At 36.7% G+C, this 23285-nt stretch overlaps 1 protein-coding gene across 1 annotated transcript in view; it reads left to right on the top strand.

The window, feature by feature from the left end:
• LOC117292532 (myosin heavy chain, striated muscle-like) overlaps positions 1-23285 on the top strand; it is a 68725-nt gene that overhangs the window by 8605 nt on the left and 36835 nt on the right. Inside the window, exons 4-19 of the mRNA XM_033774614.1 lie at positions 1039-1195; positions 3994-4021; positions 5451-5559; positions 8664-8756; positions 9445-9508; positions 9846-9944; positions 10761-10864; positions 11157-11295; positions 11927-12045; positions 12656-12805; positions 13336-13506; positions 14046-14231; positions 14692-14815; positions 17635-17690; positions 21766-21971; positions 22991-23111. Coding sequence (XP_033630505.1) covers positions 1039-1195; positions 3994-4021; positions 5451-5559; positions 8664-8756; positions 9445-9508; positions 9846-9944; positions 10761-10864; positions 11157-11295; positions 11927-12045; positions 12656-12805; positions 13336-13506; positions 14046-14231; positions 14692-14815; positions 17635-17690; positions 21766-21971; positions 22991-23111 — 1926 coding nt within the window. The remainder of the gene's footprint in view (positions 1-1038; positions 1196-3993; positions 4022-5450; positions 5560-8663; positions 8757-9444; positions 9509-9845; positions 9945-10760; positions 10865-11156; positions 11296-11926; positions 12046-12655; positions 12806-13335; positions 13507-14045; positions 14232-14691; positions 14816-17634; positions 17691-21765; positions 21972-22990; positions 23112-23285) is intronic.

Genomic DNA, 23285 nt, shown 5'->3' with positions numbered 1-23285 from the left:
CCTCATGAGTGCAGAAGCGAGCATAATTATCTGGCTGGCGAATTCTGTGCCGATAGCGAAATTTTTGCCGATGAGAACAAAAATTCCCTGAACAATCTGTTCATGTTCTGAGGAACGACTCCAAACATTTCATCAGACTGTGAAAACTTTTCCCCCATTATCCAATATGTTTGATCAAAATATCTCCCTGATTGTTGAACAAAATCTCACTGATTGCAAATTTTGGCAGCTCTGTTACTAGAATACAAAAACTGCTCAACAAAATTCATTATTTTTCAACTTTGTTCCAGTTTTGTTACAAGATATCTCAGATGTGATTTCACAAAGTTGCACACACAAGTGGCATATCAATGACAAGTTTTGAGGCACAAATTGCCTGATTATAACAAAACCCAATACTGGTAAAACTTCTGGAATGTTTTTGCACCTGAAAGGGCTGTATTGTACTGCATTAACGGAAGCCCAGATTTGGTTAAAGGTTTTCTGAAATTCATTATATCAGAATATCTTTTGAAAAGTTCAGTGATCTTTTTAAAAAATTCAACACCGCAAGAATTAGGGTACATGTATTTAGTGGTTCATTTTTGACTGTTGATAATAGTCATTCAAAATGGCCATCAACTTGATATCATGTCTGACAAAATAATCCTATGGAATTTAAAAACCCACTAAGTGTTTAAATCCAATGATGTCATGTTATAAATTTCACTCTGGAAAAGTCAGTTTTAATCAAAACATCCCTGTAAAAAAATGTAGTTTTATGAAATTTAAAAGAACAATTTTAAGTCCAAAGTGTGTATTTAGTGTAAGAACTGTATGCTCACTACTCCCAAGTTCTGTGAACAACTTTGACAGGCAAATTACCGGGGTGGGATTCGAAACCCTTAACCTGCCCTTACCAAATTGCTGTGCCCCATCAAGAGCAAAGGGCAAAACCTGCACTGTATACTCAGTACTTTCCCAAAATCAAAGCAAAAAAACCCAAAAAACCCAACTTTGATATAAATGAACCCTTCCTTTTAAATTTCCTACCTTCAGACCTACTCTGGGCTTTTCTGTGTGGCTATCAACCCATACCGCCGCCTCCCCATCTACACTGACAAGGTGGTCATGCTCTACAAGGGCAAGAGAAGGAACGAGATGCCCCCTCACGTCTACTCCGTGGCTGACAATGCCTACCATGACATGTTGCAAGGTGAGTGTCAGTGCGTGTGTTCTGGGGGGACAGGTCCTTTGCGCACGCTGGACCATTCCTATGGAATCAGTTGCCAAAACACATTCGGGATAGTGGCATCGTGGACACTTTTAAAGACAAGTTGAAATTTCATTTGTTTCAAACAGCTTTTCAGTAGTTTATTTCTTTTGTTTTCCCAATGTTCCCTCTTCCTTCTGTTGATTTGTTTCTGTTTTCTTCTTTTCAGGCGCTTTGAGCACCTTATTAGGTGGATACATAATATAAATATAATACGCAATATAAATTGTCATTATTATTATTTATTATTACTATTCTGTCCCAACTTTAGAATTGTCCCCTGTCCCAAATTGCACCTTTATCACACTGTATCTCTGATCCCCATGGAAAACATCCCTGGGTGGCCCGAGCCTCTTTGTTTCTGCACAGTGAAAGAACTCTCTAGAATCCTTACTATCTAGTTTCAGGCCTGATACTTCACAGGAGCAACGAAGGCAATTGCCTCCATGCTTCCTGGTCGTTGCCTTAGTGCCCCGGTAGTAGTTTACAGTTTCCTCATAGGGTGCTTTTTACCAAGGAGAAAATGCCTTGGTGCCCTTACACTTTCAAAAATGAAGCATACTGTACATGCCTGTAGTTGGTATAAAATGGGGTCTTTCAAGGGCAACTTTTCCTTAACTTTAGAAATATTTCAGTAGAAACTTTTCTCTTGGGACACTGACAGCTTGCAATTTGAGAAACCCTAGCTCTAGTGTCAACATGGATGGGGTGGGATTAGCCCCATGTTCAGCACCCTTCCCCTACCCTCTTTCCCTCAAGTGAAATGGAAAAAGCCCCCCTCAAAAGCCTTACCAAACTATGTCATTGCATGCATCCCTCTCAATTGCAAATTGACTATACCAGCTACATCACTAAATAGCTCATTATAACCCTGATAGTGCGTGTGGAAGATGCCCAGCTTGAATTCCTTAGAGAAGCCAAGTTTTGGGGGGGTTTCCAGTCTCCACGTCCATCTGGCGTCTCACTGTGTTGCCAGAAATGTCAAGCCCATTAAACCTAGTCTGCTCTTGCCAAATAGTTCTCAGATCATGACCATGATTTGACCATGATAGGTGAATTCCTTAGTTAATGTATGATGAAAGTATGGAAGGAGGCTGGTTGAAAAAAGTACACTCTGGGGGTCTGCAAAATATTCTTTTCTTCTACATTTTGTCTATAAAGTTCATGAAAACAAACTCCATTTGTTTATATTCAAAGATTCTAAATCGGAAACTACATTTTTTATCTCCGCTTGTATTCTGTATTTCACCACAGTGTTTGTTTTGAGGATTTTGAGTTTAAAAACATAACTAAAGCTGCACTGAACTCTGCAAAGAATCTGTTGCATGTTGCTATTTTTGTACGGAATTCTAAGAGCTTGATTTCTTGGTAGAATTTGGAAACAGTATGGTATTGACAAAACAGGTGTATACCAGATGGCAAATTCCAACATAACTCCTCAGGTGAGGACTTATTCTGCTTTTAAGGCATATTTGTCTATTTGTTTGTGTTTCTTTATTTCCTAGGTTTATCTTGTTATTTTCTTTCTTTCTATATTTATGCTTTTATTTCTTACTGTAATTGATTGATTGATTTGTGTGTTTGTTTGTTTGTTTGTTTGTTTGTTACTGTTGTTGTTGTTGTTTTTGTTGTTTTTGTATATACATTTTTTTTTTTTTGGGGGGGGGGGGTTGGGACTGCAAATTCCAGTGAAATGTCAGGGTGGCACATTTATACCCATACTTCCATTTACAATAAAAGAAATAGGTCCAGACTGGTAAAGAAAATAGTGAACAAAACCAGCAAACATTTCACTAAAAGAAATAGGTCCAGACTGGTAAAGAAAATAGTGAACAAAACCAGCAAACATTTCACTAAAAGAAATAGGTCCAGACTGGTGAAGAAAATAGTGAACAAAACCAGCAAACATTTCACTAAAAGAAATAGGTCCAGACTGGTAAAGAAAATAGTGAACAAAACCAGCAAACATTTCACTAAAAGAAATAGGTCCAGACTGGTAAAGAAAAAAGTGAACAAAACCAGCAAACATTTCACTAAAAGAAATAGGTCCAGACTGGTGAAGAAAATAGTGAACAAAACCAGCAAACATTTCACTAAAAGAAATAGGTCCAGACTGGTAAAGAAAATAGTGAACAAAACCAGCAAACATTTCACTAAACGAAATAGGTCCAGACTGGTAAAGAAAATAGTGAACAAAACCAGCAAACATTTCACTAAAAGAAATAGGTCCAGACTGGTAAAGAAAATAGTGAACAAAACCAGCAAACATTTCACTAAAAGAAATAGGTCCAGACTGGTAAAGAAAATAGTGAACAAAACCAGCAAACATTTCACTAAAAGAAATAGGTCCAGACTGGTGAAGAAAATAGTGAACAAAACCAGCAAACATTTCACTAAAAGAAATAGGTCCAGACTGGTAAAGAAAATAGTGAACAAAACCAGCAAACATTTCACTAAAAGAAATAGGTCCAGACTGGTGAAGAAAATAGTGAACAAAACCAGCAAACATTTCAATAAAAGAAATAGGTCCAGACTGGTGAAGAAAATAGTGAACAAAACCAGCAAACATTTCAATAAAAGAAATAGGTCCAGACTGGTGAAGAAAATAGTGAACAAAACCAGCAAACATTTCACTCAATAGTTCATATTTCTCATACTATTTTCTACATGAGTCTATTATGTAAAGTTGACCCTTTTTAGCTGATGTTTCTTCTCTTTTTCCTCTCTTATATTTTCGCCAGATCATGAGAACCAGTCTATGCTGATTACGTAAGTCACATCAAATCAATTCTCTTTAAGCCCCAGTTGCTGTCAAGTCACTTGCATGCAACCTTTTATTCAGTTATAAATTTAAGTAATTTTTTTTATAGATAGAATGAGCAATGGTCTTATCTTTCCTTGTTTTAAAAATAAACAACATTTCCTGATTTTGTTCTTGGTACCACTACTTCTTTTAAGGAGTTCTTACTACATGGTTCTCAGAACCATTATTTCTTTTTAAAAAGAGAATTACATGGTTCTCATTCAAGAAGAGATTATTACTAGATGCTCGAAAATTGTGCATTGTGTGTCGTGACCATTAGCTTCCAGGTCAGTTTATACTTTCCCACAAAATATCTTGCAATGGATGCTCAATTGACTTACATGAACTATTATATTTTTGATATATATATTTTTATATTTCACAGATGTAGATGTTGACATTTCATGTTTTAAATGGTTTCATTACTTTGTGTAATCATTTTATTCATTGACTTGATTTGATTTTTAAATGTTAACTGATACAACAACTTTTGCCGTTACTGTTTGCCGTTTTAACCAAAATGTTCCATCTTTTCCCTCATTAACTCTTTCAAAGTTTGTTCAATGCAGGTGTCAGCTCCAAGGATCTTGAAAATTTCTCTTTCAAAACTTGTTGATTAAAAAAAAAACCAGAAACACAATTGAAGATCAAAGAAATAATACATTAATTTGTATTATGTATACAAAGCTTTATATATATAAAAATTAAGTACAAATGTTTTAAGTTTAAAGTAGACAACTATTATATCCAAGGGCTATTTCCTCGTTTTGTGTGCGCAAGCAATAATCTGGAGAAAGAAATTAATTAATGATCTACATAAAACAACAACAGTGTCTTAACAGCTGAACTTTGGAATACATAGCCTACATTACAGTCTTTTCATACTTCATCCATCAACTCTGATTTATTACCACGCTTTTAAGACGTATATTTTGGGGGCATTTTTTTCTTGCCCCTACATTCCATGCGTGCTGTGTGAGTGTCAGGTAGTCTAGAACCTGTTTTTCCTATTTTAGATAGAAGACTAAGAGCATACATAGAAGTCAACCCTACGGAATGTCAAACATTCAATATCGTCAACAAAACCTCCAAACATGATGGCCTTTTGATGATAATCTAGTTTACCGATAAATAAATCCCCTAATCCCTTTTCTCGATCCATGTCTAATCCCTTATGAGATTTGAATTTTTAAAACTCTTCCTAGACCCCTCCTCCCAAGTTTGATTTGACTTAACCTAAAAACCTTAAACTTCATCATCCTAACTACATTCTCAACACTCTATATCCATCGTTTTGTTTTGTATCATAATAATATTTTCTTGAAAAAAAACCCACCAATTAATGTTAAAGTTTTTCTCTCCCCTATCTACTTTTTTTTCACCGCACACCTTCAGTGGCGAGTCCGGAGCAGGAAAGACAGAAAACACCAAAAAAGTCATCCAGTATTTTGCCAACATTGCTAGTTCTTCAACGGGCAAAGGAGCCCATGAGGAAGGGAAGAAGGTATTTGCTTCGGCCAAGCCGTGGGATGATATATCACAGAAGGCATGAGCACATGCCGCGGGAGTGCTTGCTCCCTTGCCCCATGCTCTCTTTCATTGCATCACTTGCCCCAACTTCTTGCTCGTTTCATTTCACCCTCCTGCAGCAGTGGTGGGACTGGTAAAATTACCTGATGTTAAAAAAAAAAAAAGTTGGTTGCGTACTATGAAACCCAGTTTTTAAGAAACTGTCAACCTTAAGTTTGAAAGAGTTCACTATCTGTTTGTGGTTCTTGTCTTTGAAATTTGACTTCTTTTTTGATTCGTAATAAGCTGAATTACCTCCCCAAAACGAATTTGTTACTCATTTTTGTTACCAAGAGCTTTACTTTCATTGATTGAGAGAGAGCCTTCAAATTCGCATTCCCTCATTTGATTCATACAAATAAAGCAGAACTATTTCTCACAGTACACATATCGATCTTTTGATTCAAATGGTATGCATAATTTCCAGCTTCCAAGTCCAACTGGAGTTCCACACGATCCATCTGAAGTGTTTCAACTTACGAGTTGTAAAAAAAAAACTCTTTTGATTTGCCAGTTACTCCACTGCTCTGGTGAGGTGTCAATTTCCAAACTCTCCTGTCTTAGAAAAAAACCTGTAAAACCTCACCATTTGATATGGCAAGATAAATGGCTAGGTAAAAGAATGCAGATGACGCTCTAACTAGACTAAGTAACTTTGAGGCACTAGCGGCTGGCTGGAGACTCGCCGCTCGTTTTTCCCCGTTGTTCCTGGAATCCGTGCACTGATTTTGAGAGCAATTGGAAAAAATGGGGCTGAAATGTCTGCTGCCATCTTGTGGTTTCTCCTCAAACCCTAGAGTTTCAATGGAAACAAAGATGCAAACAAGAGCTGCTGATTCGCTGATTTAATTTATTGCATGGCTGACTTAGCTTAAATATTTTGTTTTTCATGATGCTATTGAACAAATCATTAGTGGGAAAACACACAAATTTGTGACAAATATCCTTATTGACATCTGATGAAATCCTCAATTTTCTGATGCAATCTGTGTTATTATTTAAAAAAGAAAAGCTATGTAGATTTTGAATGAGTTAGTTTTCACCTGAACCTTATGAAAGAAATGCTTCTAAACCAAACACAGTGTCACATAAATAATTGCGGGTAGGGGTCGCATAGATGCTAACCATACTTTACTATAAGCTAGATATAGCTACTAACACTGCTTGAGCTTGCATCAAAGAATGCCTTAGAATACCTTCTTGAAAATGTATACAAAAACTAAAATCTGCATAAAAATAGCAAAAAACAATTGCCTTGTCTCAAAATGGTCCTAGCATTTTCCTCAAATCTTCCACTGCCAATATCTGCATCCTCTGCCATTGCATAAAAATCTCACCTGAAAGAAAAACAGACCAAAAGTGTCCGCCTTGCCTCTCCCATTTAGCTGTGATATATTATCTTGCAGTAGGGTCTGAAGCTTGTAAAAGTGCCTTGCTTGACCAATGACCTGCCTTACGTCTCATCTTCACTGTGTTGTTTTATTGTCGGCGGGTCAGAGGTCACGCAAGGATCCCTTCTTGTCTCGTTCTCATTTGTGTATATATGGTGATGTTGGTACGTTCTGGATGTAGTTAGGTCACTTTGGGTGTTAAACAGTATCTATGGATAGGGGGTCTGGGGGCAGTTGGGTATAAAAGGGTTGGTCCTTACAAGTTCATTCGCAGTTACAGTTTTTCATCTTTTTTTGTTCCTTGAAACAAAGTTTCTAGGAAAATAGTTTTTTTCTAGCTGCTTCTGAGAATAAGGTTTGAGTCACCTGCACATCATGCAATTCACAAATGCACACTTTATCAGTCTCAAAAATTCAACAAACTTTTAAATACCACCTGAAATTTCACCTATTTTATAGAAAGAAATTTAAAAATACCCTTGTCTGGACAATGATATAAATAGGAAAAATAATATGAATTCTTTGGTCAGAGAAACTACATACTTTCTTCACTAGTGTAAATTTGTTATTGCACTTTGGGTTTGGGTTGTTTGATGACTCTAAATCCATCTTTAAATCAATTCTTTCAAGTATTTTTCTCTAGAAGATTCTCTGCTAAGCATTCACTATTTGATTTCAAGCACTCATTGTAGTGGTTGTACGTGGTACGTAATCAAGACCTCCATCACCATACACAGTTCTTTGCTTTGTTGATCAAGATAGTAATTGCTGTCAGTGTCTCATCGATCTCATTGAAGACTTCTCCTTAAAAAACATTTCATTTTTTCCCTTTCTTTCCCCCCCCCCCTTATTTGTGAGCAGATTTTGTTGTTAAATTTCTGTTCAGGGACATGGTGCCTTTGTTATGAATAATAAATTCAATCTAGTTCTATAGACTCTTCTAGATTTTTATAAGACAAGTTAAGCTATGAATGTTTCAGAAGGAAATTTAGGGGATTTTAAATGTGAAATCTGATCATCCCAAACTTGTTGTTTCACTTGTGTCAACTTTTGATCGTTTGGATTGACCCGATGTCGAAGGTCACGCCTATCAAATGGAGTGATGTCTCGTTTCTGTGAGTCGTTTTTGAAATACTATTGTAGTGGTTCTATTTCTGTGATCATAATCTTTCATTTGATGTATATGAATGTGTTTATCTTCAGATTTTCGTTGATTTCGTTAACTATATTAACGGCTCAAGACTATCGTTAGTGCAGTTTGTATGGATTTTTTATGCATTTGCATATTTTGGAGCTACTGGATATTGAGTAATTGATCAAGCATGATCTCCTAAGTAAAAAGAAAACACAAAAAGCAGTCACTTTCTAAGAAACGGATCATTTATAGATGTTATTTGTTATCAATTTACAAAATTTGATAAATTAATATGCATTTTGGACACCCTTTCAATCATCGTGGAAATGAAACTGCAATTTACAAACTTACAGCACTGAGCCAACAATATTTTAAATGTTTTTTGTACTTCTGTATGTATTATTTAATTTGTGTATTTTAAGTTATGACATTTTCTCCCGTATGTAATGCATGCCTTTATTTGCATAATATGAATATTCATTTATCCCAAAACACCGCTAAATGAACCAATAGAGTAACTTGGAGGATCAAGTCATCCAGGCCAACCCCCCTCTTGAGGCCTTCGGTAACGCCAAGACCATCCGTAACGACAACTCATCTCGTTTTGTAAGTAGTATTGCCACGAGGGCGCTTTGTGCCGTGGTTACACCTTGCCGTGCCTTGTAGATCACAAGTTCAGTGACATCGTACTTGTCTAGGACAATTTTTTTTTAGTGTTTTCGTTTTCTTTCTCAATTCTTGTTACTATTCAGATATTCAGAACATTTTAAGTATTTGCCAAAGTTATTTTCCTGAATTTTGTTTTCTTCTCATCAATAATGAAAAGAAATCAATCAACCAATCTATGAATTTTGTTATTGTGTGCTAAAAGTATGATCATTTAGATATTATTATTAAGGAAATGATGCTTTAAAGCCAATGTTAACTACTTCCAATTGTATAAAAACTTACAAGAATCATTTTCGAACTAATCAAGAAATTAATCTTTTTAATATTATACCAATATTATACCATAAACAAATTTCAGTTTAAGTTGCTCAGAAGAATAAATTTATGAACAAATGTTGGCCATTAGTTTTTTAAGGAAGTTAGTAAATGTAGTATGGACTTTATTTGGTTCAATGCTCCATTTTGAAGCCCACATGTCTTCTGTTCTGCCAATAAAAAAAAAATAAGCCTACAATTTTAAACTGGCCTAATCTTTTAAGAATCAATACTAAGATTTTAGTTTTGTTTCTGTTTACAATCTGAATAGAGTATGATGTGATGATATTTTTTTGATTGCTTGGTAAAGGGTAAGTTCATCAGGATCCACTTCGGTACGACTGGCAAGCTGGCTGGTGCTGATATTGAGACTTGTAAGTCAATTTCTTATTCTTATTCTTATTCTTTATTTGGCCATTAAACAATTACAAACGTTCAGTAAGTAAATAATAAAAGAAGTAAATAAATAGCAGCACAAACCTTTAAGGCTCAAGAAATTTCCACAAAAATGTAATGTGATGGCCAGGATCAACAAAAGTATAATTACACTCTGTAGTTCGAAAGTCACGTAGGGAGGCCAAAACACTAAAATTGTCAGTATTTTGATGGCAGTGTGTGAACCTCATATATATACTAGATTTACTTGCCTGATTTAAACTAAACATTCAGCCAGGCTATCCAATTTTATCCAAAACTTATCTTAATTTTCAGACTTGCTGGAGAAGTCTAGAGTTATCTGTCAGCAGGCGACAGAGAGAAGTTACCATGTTTTCTACCAACTCATGTCGGGCTATCAACCAGGGTTGCTTGGTAAGTTTTTTTTTCAGAATTGGTGTTCTCTTCACTTTTCTCCCACTTTTACGGCAAGGTGTTTAGCTTGGTGTGTGGAAATTTATATTAATTTGAAATTGTTTAATTCATTCTGTGTAAAATGGCCTTCACAAGATTTTCTGGCGGGAAAGTTTATGGACTGCTTAAATTATTTTCAACTGGGCCTAATTTCATTGGGCTGTTTAAGCACCAAAAAAAAGTAGATAAGCACAGCGTTTATATGCTACAAAATAAAGGTTATCAGCCAAAATACCATCTTACTGTACATGAAATATTTGTTTCTGGTATCCTGCTTATTTTTGCCAAGCATGTAGAAACTTGTTAAGCATTATTGCCTGCGTAATCAGCTCCATGAAGTTGGGCCCTGGTCATAGACCAGAAGACTCTAGTCTGGTTTTGGTGCATTGTCCGAGAAATCAGAGCACACAGTGCTGAATCGCAGGAAGGGTAATGCATATTTATTTTTGTTTTTTTACTCATACACCGATGTGTGTTAGCACCGTATACTCAGTACTGTCCTGAGTCCTGTGAAAAAAATATCACAGGCATGTTACTCGGGTGGGATTCATCCCCATGACCCTTTTGAAACGATTTGAAGGCACGACCCTTGCAAAGGTCGGGGGTTCGAATCCCATAATATTCTTTATCCCCGATGCAAATCTGTGTAACATCTCTTATAAGGATAATGCAGTTCAAATCTGGGCTTTATCCACAATTGGGCACGTACTCTTCTCAGCCCGATAGCACTGTCATTCTATTTGTTTTCACCTTGGTCCTTTCTCTATGTTTTCGCAGAGAAGCTTCTCCTGACTGGAAAGGCCACCGACTACTTCTACGTCAGCCAAGGAAAGACCGAGATCGACAATGTGGACGACAAAGAAGAGATGAAAATCACCGACGTAAGGAACCTCGACTTTCTTAAACCGGCTATGTATTTATATTAAAGCACGCTTGATTTTAACAACAACTTGCGTTTGCTGTTTCCGTTATATATTATTATCTACAACACTTTGATTTTGAAGGGGATGAAAAACAAATGATTTGCTTACTGATTAAATCACTGTTGTACATAGCCATCTTTTATTGTTGCCAACTTGAGAATGACTTAGTCGTGTCTTTTAACGAGAAGGGAAAGGTTTCTTACTTAGCACCCAATGTGCTAATCCTTTTTCTCTTGTAATACTTTGATAGGATGCCTTGAACGTCCTGGGCTTCACCGAGGAAGAGAAGCTCTCTCTGTACCAGTTGACTGCCGGTATCATGCACTTTGGTAACATTAAGTGGAAGCAGAGGCCAAGAGAGGAACAAGCTGAGATTGACAACACTGATGGTGAGTAAATGGTGTTTGAAGCTTTGCATGGTGTGGAGAATAAGAGTAACCATAAATATAAATATGAATAGTAAACTTGCAGGTACAACCAAATCTCTTTTGAAGGAGTGTTGGCTCTGAAAAGAGCCGGTTTTGGCTCGACGTTTCGAACAGTATACTCTACTATTCTCCTGAAGACAAGCAGAGTATACTGTTCGAATCGTCGAGATCAAACAGGCTCTTTTCAGAGCCTGCAAGTTTACGATTCATATTTATATATATAGTTATTCTTACTGATGGTGAGTCTTGAACTATGACCTAACTGTATGATTACAATTACCTCGTATATAGAATCCTCTGATCTGATTTGATAAAAATGGAGTCATGGAAATAGCTGTGCCTGCTTTTCCTGTCAAGATGACAGCATAGTTGACTATGCCTGGGGCATAGTCAATCAACTGTGCCTACCCTGATAATAACTGTTGCAAATAGGTTGTTTAGTGTACGGCATGATATGTACATGTACGACTAGCGTTCCGTATCACGCCGGCGCAACTTTTAAAATATTTTTTAACCCATACACCAATGTTTGTCCCGAGTCCTGTGAGAAAATAATAAAGTGGTTAACTGAATATGTCTTTTTTTTCATCAGTTGCCGATAAGGTTGCTTTCCTGTTGGGTCTGAACTCCGCTGATCTGGTCAAGAACTTGCTGCGTCCCCGTATCAAAGTCGGTAGTGAGTACGTACAGCAGGGAAGAACCAAGAACCAGGCAAGTTGGATAACCATAAAGAAGAATTTATATTTATTTCATTCATTCATTGATTGATTTATTATTTTAATTTTATTAGTTATGGGTTGCACAGAGATAAGTTGACTAGGGTGGGACTGGAATATAGTGTGAACTCTGGGTTATAATGCATGCTCTCTACCAAATGAGCTATCCAGCCCTGATGTTGGCTTTCTCCTTATTTTGTCAATATCTTTGTTTGGGGTGCAAGTTAGAAGCCATTCAACCTTTAACTGCTGTATAGCCAGGAATTACACCCAAGTTTACACCACAAACTGGGAAGCGGCAGCTCTAGTGGGGACCCCTTTAAGGGGGTGCCACTTTTTAATTTCAAATCTTTAAAGTACAATTCAATTATATGCAGAAACCAGTTGATTTCAAATCTCTATTGAAAAACCTATCTTATGTCACAGGTTCACGAGGACTAACTATGTTGTGTCTGTTTTTTTCTGTGTCTTGTTTTGTTTTTGGTTTTACTGCGCCTTGAACACCCAGCAGGGTGGATATGTGCGCATTACAAGTCTTATTATAATTATTATTATTATTGATGGTACAAACAAAATCTAACAGGCTGATATGACTTCTCCTCCAGGTTACCTATTCCGTTGGTGCTATTTGCAAGGCCATCTACGATCGTATGTTCCGCTCCCTCGTTCACCGTGTCAACAAGACCCTGGACACCAAGGCAACCAAGCAATACTTCATTGGTGTCTTGGATATTGCAGGCTTTGAGATCTTTGACGTAAGTAGACCTTTATTGGTTGATTCAGTCACTGAAAATGGGCAAGTTGTTACTGAGCAGGTTATTGCATAAAATTCAAAATCAAATAATAATAATAATAATAATAATAATAATAATAATAATAATAATAATAATAATAATAATAATAATAATAATAATAATAATAATAATAATAATAACGGTATTTATAAAGCGCCTTTAGGCCTAACAAGTATCAAACTGCCTCTAGCTATGGGGCAACCTCGGTAGTCTGGTTGGTAAGACACTGCTCTAGAATTGCAAGGTTCCTGTAAGTTTCTCTGGTTTTGTGTCAGTGAAATAGGTTAAGAATTTTTTAAGAATCCAATATCGACATTATATTTAATAAAGGTTGTAAGCTTAATGTGTTTGAAGTTCACCTGAGACAGAATCTTTCTCTAGGTTTGTTGAGAGTCATTTACCAAGGGTCAGTTTGGTTTGCAACAGCTTTTTTTTCTTCTTCCCCTTCTATTTGTAACAAAAATAAATTATCATTTTCCCTGGCCCTTCAGTTCAACACCTTCGAGCAGATCTGCATCAACTTGACCAATGAGAAGCTGCAGCAGTTCTTCAACCATCACATGTTCGTGCTGGAGCAGGAAGAGTACAAGAGGGAAGGCATTCAGTGGGACTTCATTGACTTCGGTCTGGATCTGCAGGATACTATCACCCTCATTGAAGGAGTAAGTCAAATTGCTTAAAGACCCTGGACACTATTGGTAATTGTCAAAGACCAGTCTTCCCACTTGGTGTATCTCAACATATGCTCAAAATAATAAACCTGTGAAAATTTGAGCTCAATTGGTCGTCGAAGTTGCGAGATAGTAATGAAAGAAAAAAACACTCTTATCACAAGAAGTTGTGTGCATTAAAGATGCTTGATTTTGCGACCTCAAAATCTAATTCTGACGTCTCGAAATCAAATTTGTGGAAAATTACTTCTTTCTATTTTGGGTCATAAGAACTCGTATCTTTTTACATCACCACATTACCTCAAAGTGAAATGTTTCTCAAAATGTTTTCTACTGTTGAAAGCTGCCGTAGGCTTTTTAACAAACCATTTTATTGCCATAAATTTTAAGAGTGATTACTAAACAAATTCTTTTGATACAAAATTCTTGTAAATAAAAATACACACATCAATAATTACGATTTGTCTTTGATACTAATGGTCGTTCAGAAATGTCCATTAACTCTTGTCGTTGACTTGTTTTGTTTGCAGCCTATGGGTGTGTTCATGGTGCTGGAGGAGGAATGCATGTTCCCCAAGGCAACGGACAAGACCTTCTTGGAGAAGTTGATCAAGAACAATGCTGGCAAGCAAGCCAACTTTGGAACCCCATCTGTCGGAAGCAAGAAGAAGTGCCAAGGAGACTATCACTTTGAGATCCATCACTACGCCGGAACTGTAAGTAGTTGGTCGTGAGAAGTCTCCTGATTTTCTAAATTCTACTCCTTGATAGTAGAGAAGTCTCCAGAATTCCCCCAAATCTACTGTGTGGTAGTAGAATTCAAAGTAAGACAATTAGTTCTCAATAACCTACCCAGCAAGTAGATACACACATGGTGTTACCGCAAACCAAACATGCATAAATAACACATTGTACCTCACTCTGTAATTCCTCAATCCCATATGCAGGGAGTCCTTCGTCAATTTCATAAAACTTTACGCAACTGCAAAAGTCCACTTGCCCAACTTTTTTTGCTTAAGCACCACCAGCACAATTAATCTTGCGCAAACGAACTTGCGCAGTTGCTTTGTGAAATCAGCCAAATGTAACATCATGCTTCTTATCGCTTATAAATCATTATTTAGACGCGCAGATCAAAAGTTTATCTTCTAACCGTGTCTTCATATTTATATTTAGGTTGGCTACAACGTCGACTACTGGCTGGACAAAAACAAGGATCCCCTGAACGAGGCCGTCGTTGAACTCTTCCGCAAGTCCACCATGCAACTGCTTCAGAGCCTGTTTGTTGAGGTCGCTCAAGGTAAGCCATTAAAGTTTCAATCTTTGAGTTATACAAATTCAAAACTGAGAATGAGACTTTACAAGCCTGTAATTAGACGCATTGCCCCTGGTCTTGGCCTTGGTGCCCTTGAAAAGTTTCCAATGTTTGACTTTAAGATTTTCCAATGGAAGTGCCCTATGCAAAATAGAAAATGGCTTTTCCCTTTGAACATGTTCAAAAATTAAAATCCAGGCCTGCTTTATTGAGAAAGCCTGATTAAACGGATTGAAAAGAACAGGATCAGAAACGACATGTTCATTCAATCAGGGCCAGAATATGCCTTATGCTCAAGACAAATTTAAGGGCTTACAAACTAATTGTTCAAGGGTATTTTGACAGCAAGGTTGTAGTAGCAAACGTACAAACCTTTCCCAAATTGTGGATTTGTACTTCGCTGGAAGGTTAAAAAAACATCCTCTGTCAAAACAGTTTTATGCGATAATTTGGTCTTATTTACCCTTAAGAGACCATTTATATCTGAATCATTATCGCCAAGAAATAGTTACTGGAGTTTTATTTTTTTTAGGAAAAAACATTTCTGAAAAATTATATGAATCATGTATATTTCATATTTGTTGCAACAAAAATAATAGATACTCTAAATGTTGACGTGGGAAACATTTGGTCGTGACCTTTCCTTTGACCTCTTTGGTAGGGTCAAAGTAGGTCAATCTTGCAGCTTTAGGCAGTTTGGTACAAGCCGTTTTAGAAGCTGCTGTGGTCTCTGAATGGTTACAGCTCGAATCAAACGATACTTCAAACTATCTTTGCACCGTAGTTATAACTTGTTGATTTTGTTCACAGTTGATTTTTGATGTTGCACAGTGCATTTCACAGAGTGCTTTTCTGGCCCCCAAAACCATTTGCCATGTCTAACTCTCTCGTCCGAACTTTATTTGTGAATTATTTATGATAATTAAAATCTACTCCTGTATAAACGTGAAAAGATTTAACCAACATCAGCTGAAGCTGTTTCAATCTTTCTAACTGTCAGTGACGTTTTAAATTATTGTTGACATGTTTTTTGTTTATCACCATGCACACATTTTTTATTATCACCATGTGTGTGTGTTTCTCTTAGCGGCCATCTTGGATTTTTACTGCTTTTGAGGCAGTATCAAAAAGTTGTTTTTTCATCACTAGGATTCAAAATAGCAGACTGAACCAGAACTGTCAGACTGTAGCCATAAATGAGGACTTTAATTCCATTTTAGGTCGATATTCAGAATAAGTGCCCATCCCGTTATTGTTTTTCTGAATTCTGAAGTAATCGTTGTCCTTTAACTGTTGCCAAAACACAATGAATCCCTGACTTGACAGAGGAAAGACAACAAAAGGTTCTCATCATAAACATGGGATTTGATGTTGTCTTGTGAGAAAATATGTATGCACTCGCCTTGATTCGCAGAACCTCGCCCCTATGTCAGGGCCAGTAATTTGCCATTTTATGCTGGACTCTCTGAACAATCGGACTTACCTGCCATTGAGCTGAATGCAATGACAAACTGTCCATTCCCGTATGCCACATGTGTACACCAACATGACTAAGGTCTGGAATCTGGGGTTACAGAATAACCCACAGAAAAAGGGATATTATGAGGTATGAAAGCCAGTACCTTGTGTCCCTCTGTGGGTGAAACAAAGCATGGCATAGGTGCATGCCAAAGCACTCTACACATGTGATTGTTCAGGTGGGTGTTCATGTTCCCAGCTGGCAAAAAAACCCACAAAAAAACACGCTTCTGTTTGTAATAATCTGTAAGGAAGTGGTTGAGATTCAAACTGAGGCCCATGTTCGAAATAGATGGGTTGCATTTACTGCAGCTCCTTATTCCATTATTTATCTCATACATGTCCTCTGGGATCCGTACCAAGCTGGCCTCTGTGTTGAGTTGTATCATTGCATTTCATCTATCAGTGTAATTCCTGTTTTTTTTTGCACTTAAAATTTTCGTTCAATTCATTTCAACTCTTTGATCTCAATTCATTCGTCATGAACATTTTATCAACGTATCAACCTCCAACTTTGATCAGATTTGCAAAATATGCAATTTCATTTGAACCATTTGCTGTTTTTTTTAATAAGACTTCATTTATGTGTCGGTCACAAATGAGTGCATTCATCCTGGATATTAGGATTACAATTATTTCAAATTTGTTCCCAAGAATGGCTTATAAATGGACCTTATGCATTGATGTAACTACACCACCATCTTAACAATGGAAAAATTAAAAATGCACAGTTGAAAACGCAGAGCAAAATGTACACGTGGCGCACAGGATCGGCAAATTAGTTGACACTAGCTAACGGGACCCTACTTAAATGGTTCCATGTGCATAAGGTCTATCATGGTTTCAGGTGGAGGATCTGGGCTGGATTTCGCAAAGCACTCATCTTTGACTTGATGACTTGTCAGTATTGCCATAGTAATTTGTATTGTGACATAACTGACAGATGGTTTTTCTTAACAATTAAGATTGATTAGCAGATCTAAGCAATCTTAGCTCTTTGTGAAATCAGGCTCCAGCATCGAACAATTTCAAACATTGTATTTCATTAATAAGAGTCCTAGTAAATTTTCCTTCACAAAATGTACACACCTTTTCAGAATTACATACAGATATGTGTTTTTCACTATAGCACAGAGTGTTAAAAATCACCATATTTATCACAATTCATCTTGTGGTGTTGTAAGCATTTTCAAGTTGCACGTTTCCATGTCCCCCCCTTTTTTTTTAATGAAGTTTTTACGTCACTGTGTTTTGTGTTCTTTTTCTCTGTTTTAACACTCTCTCAGTTGGAGCCGGCCGTAAGAAGGGTGGGTCTTTCCAGACCGTATCTGCTCTGCACAGGGTATGGTTTATGAATGAGAACAAAACCAAACAAAAGAGGAAGACGATATATTGAGAATATTAATTGGCACTAGCACCCAAGCACGTCGCCTGCAGTCAACCAGTCTGGACATGTCATCCTAAACTGCTGCATCTTGGCTATCCATCCTCATCCCACCGCCCCTCTGTCAAACTCCTTGATCTGGACTCTGAAAAACGATATCAATTACCATCTCGAAATATGAATAACTCAAACGTTTATAATACGCACATACCCAAGTGCGCAAAAGTTATTCTTTCTTCGGAAAAGAAAAAAGCAAAATCTGTTAAATCTTAATCCTTACTTTGAATGTGTTACACCTTAATCCTGATTTTGAATCATGTTAAACCTTAATCCTGAATTTTTTGACTCGTAAAAACAAATCAACGCAACATATTTATTTAAGTTTGGAAGACTTAAAAATTTATTCCAAAAGGTCATAACTCATTGACCGTGTTAGAGGCCAGATCCAGAATTTGAATTAGGGGCCCTGCCTCCTCGCCCCATTTACCCCCCCCCCCCTATACCCCAACCCGATCCCCTGGCTGCTTTTGCTCCGAATGAATAAACTCAGCTCATTTTGTCTTGCCCGGTGTACCTCTTTTCCGTTCTATGCAGGTGATAAAGGGAAGAAGAGTATCAAGACTATAAGCGGCTCTCACAGGGTTTGCATGAGCTATGGGCTCCTCGATCTTGCATGAAATAGCGTGCTAAAAAAATAACCCTCCCTGTTGCTGTTCTAGTTTTTATTTTTTGAGAAAACAAAATAATACACAAGGCAAAAGCCTTGCTTTGCTTTCATGCATGTGTCTTTTTTGTTTGTTTTACCTTTCCTTGTTTTTGGCACCCTCTTTCAAGTTAGAACATTTCTGGGGGTTTTCTCATTTTGCAATTTTTTTATTATTTTTTTTAAAACTTTTTGTTTGTTTGATGAGTGAATTTGAAAAGAGATTGGGTTTGTTTCACATGACGCTATTCAGTGGAGAAAACAAAAAATTTGAATGAAAGAATGAACTTGTGTGATACCAAAAATACAATGTTGGATATCGCTTGATTTATTTGCCATTCTGTTATTTATAACCTTTGATTTGATTTGATTTGGTATTAGTGAATCTGTCCAACGTAATTTTGGGGGGTTTTTAATTTACTTTTCTTTCAAAATTCCATTCATTTTTCTTTTTGTTTGCCAGCAATGGAATTAATTGTTTGATACTTTTGATTTATTTTGTTCATTTGGTGGGTATTATGGAGCTTGTTACTCAATTTCCAAAAAATTCCTTTCTCAAGATCTTGAATTCATAGACGGTGGTTTTTAAACCTGGTTGAAAAGACAATCAATTTCATAAAAGCAGCTAATTCCACAAGTTTATTCAATCACAAATGTATCTTGCTAAGCAGAAATACATTATCAGAACATACCAGGTTACTATAGTTCCTAAGCTAACATGAAACGGGAACCAATGGTTAAAATTCTGGGCACTTTTTAAAATAATATTTAACACCCTTTATAAAATACTGTCATGAGATCAGTTTTTATAAAAGCTGTAAATCATAAAATGTTGGGAAATTTATTTACCTGCTCATTCAAAATTTGCACTGAACCTGTCATAACTAATACACATAACATGGCATTCCGGCTGGCCTGCTATTGTTAAGTGAATATCATCTATGCTTAGCAATTGTTTGTGCTTAAAGATTTGTTTCAAATTGGTGGGCTCAAATTTGACATTGATTTGCTGCTTAGCAGACTTTCTCCTAAGGCTTCACTGAGCCTACTCTGAATTTACAGTTAGTGTGGTTTTGTTTCCAATATCACAGCACATTGAGCACAGTGTGAATTAAACAAATAATAAGCCAGCACCTTTAAAGTGAAGACCTTAAAATCTACTCCTTTACTGTTGAGAAAGCACTTCTTAAAGTTTTTTTTCTAAACCAAGATTTCTTCTCTGGATGCATGTTATTTTTTACATATGATCAACAGATTTTAGTTGCGCAACCTTTGTTACTAACGCTTCTTAATTTGTCAATAACTTTCTATGCAGAACTTTTTAAAAGCCAATCCATAAATGCTTCAAGTAGTTCCAATGATCGCCTTACCAATCTACGCTACATTTAACAGCAAAAGTTGCTACCAACAAAAACCTCTTTGCTATATTGTAGTCTTCATGCGATCATAACGGCTTCCTTTCATTTCATATAGTTTCATTTTTCTTCTTCTATTTTTCTATTTCAAAAGAGCCAGAGTGAATGATACTCCATTCTATTTTGTGATGACCAGAAACTTGTGTCATTTTCTCAAACTAGTAAACAAACAGTACTTGACAAGAAACAAATTGAAAAAGAAAATTATGCCATTTAAATTTTGTTGGTAAATAAACTGTTTACCACAATTTTCTAATCAAATTGAACTTGACTTGAGTCAAGAATCCGTCAGTTTATGAATTAGTGGTGAACTAAACCATAACACTTCACTGTGTTCTTTAGTAGTCAAATCTCAAGTTGGATTTGTTGTGGTTGAATATTTTTGTTGAGTTAGAATCACTTTTGTTGAGAGAGGTGTGCTTTTCTATCACTTTTTGATATCTTTGATTAGTTTCTTAGTTAACCAATGACAAAGTAAAGGTTTTAAATGTATAAAAATTCTTGCCCATGAACAAATATCATAAACATTGTGATCAAATAGCCAAAAAGTTGTCTGAAAGTGACACCAAATATTGCCTACCATATTCCTACTTTTTTTCTAAGGACCAAACATCATTCTTATTCAACCCAATCCATTATGCTGAAATAACGCCTTGTTTTCTCAAAATGCATGTTAAAACCGCATAATGACAATGAAGGATTTCCCCATGACATGGCATGGCCAAATAATGCTAAAATCTCAATATTAGCTAAGTCAGAATTTCCAAGCAGAAATTCTTTGAAAATATCCATCAATTTTTCTCTTAATTTAAATGAACCATGAGATTATTTCCTGTGATTGTCCATGAGATCAAGGTTCCAGTCTTAAAGAGATGTTTCTAAGCACACAACTTTTTCATACCAAGAAACTTTCACGCTAAGCAGTAACATGTTTGCCATTCAAAATGTCAGTGTGAGTTTTCATAAACTTGTGAAAATTTGGGCTTAATCCATTGTGTGTTGTCGGGAGAAAATAGTGAAAAACCATGACCAATTTTCAACACATTTTCCTTATTTTTGGTTGTAACAATTGAAATCCGTTGTCGCATTGTTTTAGGTTTTCAGGTAGTTTTCTCAAATTGACTTCATTTCAAAGGGAAATATTTCACAGAATTGTTTTCACTCTAGTATGAACTTCATAACGAGTAAGTTTGCAGACTAAAACCAAACAATGACGCTTTTTATCCTTACCAATCCTGTAAGCAATAAATCAAGTGAAGCATCTCTTTAAGACTGAACCCTCTTCACCAACATGGCAATTTGCAAAGTCGGTGAAACCAGTTGAAACACTCTACGTAATGAGTTTGTACTAATTTGTTGATTTCAAGTTTCAAGTTCTTTTGATTATTTACTGTTACACATGGATTATCCATACCATAGTTAGTGTCATTCACACCAGTCATAAATGAAAACGTTACTTGTTCTGGGACATTTCTGATTTCCGAATCAAAAGAAGATGAAAAAACAAACCTCACAAGTTATGGCATTTGACTAAAGATACACAAGAAAAAAACATTCAGCAAAACGTCTGTTGTCAAATTTTTTTTGTAGAACAGCAGTGTGTTTAGCTGAAATAACTACTTGTTGACCTTTTTTCTGAAATGACCCTAAACACATTGTTTTTAATAACTTATCTTTAATTCGCAGAGCATCAACGCAGTTTGTTCGACCAATTCTTTTAACACAGAAATTTTGCTGAGTTTTCTCTTTTGTATCTTATTTAAAAAACCATAGTTTATATAGCTTCTTTCTATTATCTTCTTTCGATTCGAAAATGAGAAATGTCCAAGCTTTAAAAAAAAAAGAAGCTTCCCACTTGTTTTTTAATTCGGTATTTGCTGTTAACTTATGCATATCCCCCTTCTGCCACCAATAGGAGCAACTGAACCGTCTGATGACCACCCTGTTCAACACCAAGCCTCACTTTGTGCGTTGCATCATCCCCAATGAGCACAAGAAGCCCGGTGTCATTGATGCCCGCCTGGTGCTCCACCAGCTGGCTTGCAATGGTGTGTTGGAAGGTATCCGTATCTGCCGAAAGGGATTCCCCAACCGTATGCCCTTCTCTGACTTCAAGCAGAGGTGAGTTTTCTTTATCCAGGCATGACATTTTTCCCACTTTAAGTCTGTTTTCCGACTCGTTTCGCCCTTGGATTCAATAGCCTGAAATGTATATTAGAGCATACTTCATGTGTACATGTAGGTTAGTCCTTGTACTTTACAAAATATTCCTACTGTTTTCCAAAGACCAAATATCATGCCTATTCATGGACCACCTCTAAATTTCTTGTTCAATTAGTGCTGTAAGTGGTTATTGGTCTCAAAGTTCAAGGAAGAACATAAATAAAATGTAGGCGAGCTTTGAGGTGGGAAGTAGCGAATATTTTGAGCAGGTCGCAAATGGTTCCAGAAGTCAACTGCCCAGAAGGTTACTTTATTGACCACTCCAGATTTTCTTTAAGTGGTTATTGGTCTCAAAGTGAAGAAGACAGTCAAAGGAATTCCAAGAGTAGAAATAAAATGTATGCCAGCTTTGGAGCTGGAAGTAGAGTGAATGCAGTAGATACACAATATGCATGATAATAACAATAGAATTAAATAATGACACAGTACTGTTATGTGTGGCACGGTTGACTTGTGCAGAAAGCGCTCGCCTCTCACCAAGGTGACCCGATTTGATTCCCGGCCGGGGCCATTTGTGAGTTGAGTTGTGCGTTGGTTTTCTGTTGTGCCACAAGGGTTTTCCAGATTATCTGGTTTTTCTCCTTCGGGAAAAGTCAAACACTTTCAATCTTGCCTGTGCTACGTGGTCATAATGGGTTGATGTGGCTGGCAGCTAAATGCGCCCTTGCATGCCTGCTTCTCAAACACATTGTAGCTGCGTCCTTCGCAATTCAGCTCTTAGCTGCGAGTAAGGATGATTAGCCCCCCAAATTATTGTGATATTTATAGCACATCACACAGAAGTCTCTGTGCTTTGCAGCCAAAAATACATCAAATAAAAGTCATAACGACTTCATCAATGGCATTGCAAGATTTGCTTTAAATAAATACAAAAATGAGCCAACTGTTTTTTGTCCCACTTTTTCATGTGTTTCTAGATACATGATCTTGGCTCCCAGCTCTGTACCTCAAGGCTTCATGGACAGTCGTAAGGCCTGTGATCTGCTGCTGAAGAGCTTGGACCTGGAAGCAAACGAGTACCGCATGGGTCACACCAAGGTATGTCAGATTGATTGCTATCAAGCAGACAAAGTTATCAGTTTCCTGACGATGACTAGAGCAAGCTAGTCGAAATGTTGAGACCAATTTAAGCACGGACTCCGCGGAAGTGCAGTTTATTACGATTCTATAAACTAAAGTGGTAGTCCCAGCCAATTTTCTATACCTTCTGCC

Source organism: Asterias rubens, chromosome 7, assembly GCF_902459465.1.
Source record: "Asterias rubens chromosome 7, eAstRub1.3, whole genome shotgun sequence".
In the NCBI taxonomy this organism is placed as follows: Eukaryota; Metazoa; Echinodermata; class Asteroidea; order Forcipulatida; family Asteriidae; genus Asterias; species Asterias rubens.
Note: the sequence above shows the minus strand (reverse complement) of the source record. Positions and strands in the feature narration are given on the sequence as shown.